This window comes from Salvelinus alpinus, chromosome 8, assembly GCF_045679555.1.
Source record: "Salvelinus alpinus chromosome 8, SLU_Salpinus.1, whole genome shotgun sequence".
In the NCBI taxonomy this organism is placed as follows: Eukaryota; Metazoa; Chordata; class Actinopteri; order Salmoniformes; family Salmonidae; genus Salvelinus; species Salvelinus alpinus.
This window is the reverse complement of record NC_092093.1, coordinates 84749224-84755223: the sequence shown is the minus strand read 5'-3', so window position 1 is coordinate 84755223 and position 6000 is coordinate 84749224. Positions and strand designations below refer to the sequence as shown.

Here is a 6000-nt window from a genome sequence, read left to right as displayed (position 1 = left end):
AGGTGTTCATGGTCAATTAAAATAAAGGTTGACAAAATAAAAGACCAAAAATATGAATTAGTTTTATCCCAGCTTACACTTGGCAGTGGCACAAACACTTTCTCAGGAGGACTATGCTGTTAATATGCAACAATAACAAGCGTCATTACAGTCTTCATTGATGAGTGGAAGGAGTAAAACACATGTATAGTCAGTAAAACACAGAGAACGTTAAAAGCTTTTGTCTTTTATTGCTCAGCTGTAAAAAGTACTGTGTTATGCTACGATACAAAAAAGACATGACGGTGGACCAAAGATACTGCCCCTCCTCTCCATTCTACATGTAGCAAAATACACTTTCTCTGGTATGGCACCACATGCCCATTGCAGCGACATACATCCAGTAGTTTGACAACATATTCCAAAAAGATAATTCAACAAAATCTTCAAACACAGGGAAGTATGATTTAACAGATCAGCGTTTCACAATGTGACAAACAGACGCCGTAACAGAGGCAGCATTTAGCAAATATAAATATGTGACAAAGCAAAAGTAAAGCATGACAAACTGAAATTGATTTGATAATGAAACAAAATACGTATGTTGGATTAAACTGCCACTGTATGAGCTCACAGTAAATATTCAGGATAAAATATTATCTCAGTATTTTCATTGGTCATGATTTCTACTGACTTTTTAATTTCTACAACCAGAAATGAAATAGAATATCATTCAATATCTATACATTACAGTAATAAACATAGTTTACGCTCCGGGACAAATACTGTACTTATGGAGGGAGGTTACAATACGTTTGGTCTCAAAATATTTAGTAAAGGTTAGACGTTAAACAAACCTCATTGAGTGCCAAAACCAGAATCTACTCCATAACACAAATAGAGAGAGAGAGAGGCAAAGAGGCAGAGAGAGAGAGAGGCAAAGAGGCAGAGAGAGAGAGAGAGAGAGGCAAAGAGGCAGAGAGAGAGAGAGAGCGCCAAAGAGGCAGAGAGAGAGAGAGACAAAGAGAGAGACACAGACAGACAGTCCCCATACTACAGAGGCAGTTCAAATTATAACACCTCCATTGCCTCTACTAAAACCTGGTCTCACAAACATTGCCCTAAATCTCGTAGGTACAGAATTCAAGTTCAACAGGATTTTCAGTGATTATTTGGGGTTTGATTAAAAAGAAAATGAAACACAACGTTCTTACAGAATATCTTCTCTCTAAAGCAGAATTCAAGTGGCCACGTCCACAATGTTCTCACCATCAAGCCACTGTAACAAAATGGAAATCACACACACTCAGTGGTTTATAAAGACATAAAAACCCTTATCACAATTAAGCATTTGTAGAAAATGTACATCAGAAAAATATGCGGGCGCACCCTCATAGTAAATACTGTCTCTTATTAGCTCTTCTCTTAGTCTTGTCTATATATTCATAATGTACAGTATAAAGTGGGAGTCTCTGAAGATTTACCACATACAGTGGGGAGAACAAGTATTTGATACACTGCCGATTTTGCAGGTTTTCCAACTTACAAAGCATGTAGAGGTCTGTAATTTTTATCATAGGTACACTTCAACTGTGAGAGACGGAATCTAAAACAAAAATCCAGAAAATCACATTGTATGATTTTTAAGTAATTAATTTGCATTTTATTGCATGACATAAGTATTTGATACATCAGAAAAGCAGAACTTAATATTTGGTACAGAAACCTTTGTTTGCAATTACAAAGATCATACGTTTCCTGTAGTTATTGACCAGGTTTGCACACACTGCAGCAGGGATTTTGGCCCACTCCTCCATACAGACCTTCTCCAGATCCTTCAGGTTTCGGGGCTGTCGCTGGGCAATACGGACTTTCAGCTCCCTCCAAAGATTTTCTATTGGGTTCAGGTCTGGAGACTGGCTAGGCCACTCCAGGACCTTGAGATGCTTCTTACGGAGCCACTCCTTAGTTGCCCTGGCTGTGTGTTTCGGGTCGTTGTCATGCTGGAAGATCCAGCCACGACCCATCTTCAATGCTCTTACTGAGGGAAGGAGGTTTTTAGCCAAGATCTTGCGATACATGGCCCCATCCATCCTCCCCTCAATATGGTGCAGTCGTCCTGTCCCCTTTGCAGAAAAGCATCCCCAAAGAATGATGTTTCCACCTCCATGCTTCACGGTTGGGAGGGTGTTCTTGGGGTTGTACTCAACCTTCTTCTTCCTCCAAACACGGCGAGTGGAGTTTAGACCAAAAAGCTCTATTTTTGTCTCATCAGACCACATGACCTTCTCCCATTCCTCCTCTGGATCATCCAGATGGTCATTGGCAAACTTCAGACGGGCCTGGAAATGCGCTGGCTTGAGCAGGGGGACCTTGCATGCGCTGCAGGATTTCAATTCATGACGGTGTAGTGTGTTACTAATGGTTTTCTTTGAGACTGTGGTCCCAGCTCTCTTCAGGTCATTGACCAGGTCCTGCCGTGTAGTTATGGGCTGATCCCTCACCTTTCTCATGATCATTGATGCCCCACGAGGTGAGATCTTGCATGGAGCCCCAGACCGAGGGTGGTTGACCGTCATCTTCAACTTCTTCCATTTTCTAATAATTGCGCCAACAGTTGTTGCCTTCTCACCAAGCTGCTTGCCTATTGTCCTGTAGCCCATCCCAGCCTTGTGCAGGTCTACAATTTTATCCCTGATGTCCTTACACAGCTCTCTGGTCTTGGCCATTGTGGAGAGATTGGAGTCTGTTTGATTGAGTGTGTGTACAGGTGTCTTTTATACAGGTAACAAGTTCAAACAGGTGCAGTTAATACAGGTAATGAGTGGAGAACAGGAGGGCTTCTTAAAGAAAAACTAACAGGTCTGTGAGAGCCGGAATTCTTACTGGTTGGTAGGTGATCAAATACTTATGTCATGCAATAAAATGCAAATTAATTACTTAAAAATCATACAATGTGATTTTTTGGATTTTTGTTTTAGATTCCGTCTCTCACAGTTGAAGTGTACCTATGATAAAAATTACAGACCTCTACATGCTTTGTAAGTAGGAAAACCTTCAAAATCGGCAGTGTATCAAATACTTGTTCTCCCCACTGTATATAAAAATGACAGTGGAGGGAGAATAGGGAGAAAGCAGTGGCGGGGGACTTTAATTTTGAAAGTCAAACTTTTATTTTTGACAGTCTTGTATTGGTGGTTTCAGGACATGGCCACAAGACCAGCGTCCCTCCTCTCTAGATGTAGCAGGACTTCTCTCTGTTGATGAACAAGGTCTCCTGGCAGAAAGGGTTAACCAGCACCACCCCGCTGTCGCTGTAGTCCCCGTTAGGGGGTAGACACGTCTCCTGCTCCTGGAACACACACACACACACACACACACACACACACACACACACACACACACACACACACACACACACACACACACACACACACACACACACACACACACACACACACACACACACACACACACACACACACACACACACACACACACACACACACACACACACACACACACACACACACACACACACACACGACACTACATCACATAAATGGGCATGATTCATGCCAGGTACACACTATAGAAGAGAAATACTAGCTGATTCTAAAGGCTAGTGAGATTCAGGGCAGAGTGTTTTGTGACTTGGCAGACACAAACCATTCCCATGAGGACAAAAGATGGCTGAATGATTACGCTAGCAGAGAGAACACACAGAGAGAAAAATAGAGGGAAGGAGAGACGGTAGATGAACAGGCGCCAATGACAGAGAAAAGAAAGAAAGAAGGGCAAAGGAGGGGTGACTCAGCAGAAAACGCAACACAGCAGAGGGAGAGAGAAAGAGGAGAGAGAAATAGTGACGGTTGCTCAGTTAAAAGACAGAACATGGGGTGGGGGGTGGCGGAGAAAAAGCTGAAAAAAACCCAACACAGTGATTCAGAAGTACGAGCCCTACAGAAAGAGAGGAGAAAAAGAGAGGTACATTCTAACTGGCAATACCCCAAACCCTAACAGAAACAAATTACTATATATAGTACTATATATAGATATTCTAGGTTGCACTGGAAAAAGGCTATTCAGGAAAAATAAGCAATAGATATGGACTGTAACGGCCATAGAGATAAATCTATTCACAATTCATCCCTACGGTAACAGCACCAGACAAGCTAGAGGCACTTTAGGAAAGAACAATATGGATGGAGGGAGGAAGGGATGAGGCAAAGCTCCAGTGAGAGGAGGAATAAAACAGGGACGCAACACAACACCTGTGTGTCACCACGAGCATTCTAAACATGTTCCAACCTCGGCATCCACTCCTGCACCACCAGAGGAGAGATGGACGGAGAGAGAAAGCGATGTAGAGGGAACAAAAAAAGAGGACAAACCAGAAATAGCAGTGTGGTCAGTATGCAGATGAGAAGATAGCCCGATAAGACTTACTGATTTCATAGCAACACAAATATGTCAATAGAGTGAACTGAAATGTGATGGACTAAATAAAGGATAAGCTAAAAAGGTCAAAAAATTACACCAAAAGGATTCGTCGAAGTGGAACATTTTAGCTTTACCATTAATCTTACAGCAGATGGCACTATAGTCCACATATATAGAGCACCAGTCAAAAGTTTGGACACACCTACTCATTCAAGGGTTTTTCTTTATTTGTACTATTTTCTACATTGCAGAATAATAGTGAAGAAATCAAAACTATGAAGTAACACATATGGAATCATGTAGTAACCAAAAAAAGTGTTAAACAAATCAAAATCTATTTTATATTTGAGATTCTTCAAAGAGATTCTTTTCCAACAGTCTTGAAGGAGTTCCCACATATGCTGAGCACTTGTTGGCTGCTTTTCCTTCACTCTGCGGTCCAACTCCTTGTGTCCTCCTCCCAGAGTGCTAAGAACCTTGGCGTGATCCTGGACAACACCCTGTCGTTCTCAACTAACATCAAGGCGGTGACCCGTTCCTGTAGGTTCATGCTCTACAACATTCGCAGAGTACGACCCTGCCTCACGCAGGAAGCGGCGCAGGTCCTAATCCAGGCACTTGTCATCTCCCGTCTGGATTACTGCAACTCGCTGTTGGCTGGGCTCCCTGCCTGTGCCATTAAACCCCTACAACTCATCCAGAACGCCGCAGCCCGTCTGGTGTTCAACTTTCCCAAGTTCTCTCACGTCACCCCGCTCCTCCGCTCTCTCCACTGGCTTCCAGTTGAAGCTCGCATCCGTTACAAGACCATGGTGCTTGCCTACGGAGCTGTGAGGGGAACGGCACCTCCGTACCTTCAGGCTCTGATCAGGCCCTACACCCAAACAAGGGCACTGCGTTCATCCACCTCTGGCCTGCTCGCCTCCCTACCTCTGAGGAAGTACAGTTCCCGCTCAGCCCAGTCAAAACTGTTCGCTGCTCTGGCACCCCAATGGTGGAACAAACTCCCTCACGACGCCAGGTCAGCGGAGTCAATCACCACCTTCCGGAGACACCTGAAACCCCACCTCTTTAAGGAATACCTAGGATAGGATAAAGTAATCCTTCTAACCCCCCCCCCCCCCTTAAAAGAGTTAGATGCACTATTGTAAAGTGGTTGTTCCACTGGATATCATAAGGTGAATGCACCAATTTGTAAGTCGCTCTGGATAAGAGCGTCTGCTAAATGACTTAAATGTAAATGTAAATGCTGGTTAAGTGTGCCTTGAATTCTAAATAAATCACTGACAGTGTCACCAGCAAAGCACCCCACACCATCACACCTTCTCCTCCATGCTTCATGGTGGGAACCACACATGCGGAGATTATCCGTTCACCTACTCTGCGTCTCACATTGCTCATGTTTCTTGGCCCAAGCAAGTCTCTTCTTCATATTGGTGTCCTTTAGTAGTGGTTTCTTTGCAGCAATTTGACCATGAAGGCCTGATTCACGCATTCTACTCTGAACAGTTGATGTTGAGATGTGTCTGTTACTTGAACTCTGTGAAGCATTTATTTGGGCTGCAATTTCTGAGGCTG

General features: G+C 43.4%; 1 protein-coding gene across 4 annotated transcripts in view; it reads right to left on the bottom strand.

The window, feature by feature from the left end:
• Positions 1 to 3046: 3046 nt before the first annotated feature.
• The window catches only part of tmem108 (transmembrane protein 108), a 116901-nt gene continuing 113947 nt past the window's right edge, over positions 3047 to 6000 (bottom strand). For 3 of the 4 annotated variants that reach the window (XM_071415258.1, XM_071415259.1, XM_071415260.1), the window contains exon 5: positions 3048 to 3331. In XM_071415258.1, coding sequence (XP_071271359.1) covers positions 3215 to 3331 — 117 coding nt within the window. In that variant the 3' untranslated portion in view covers positions 3048 to 3214. Of the gene's footprint in view, positions 3332 to 6000 lie in introns of all 4 variants that reach the window. The other variant, XM_071415261.1, reaches the window with a different exon arrangement.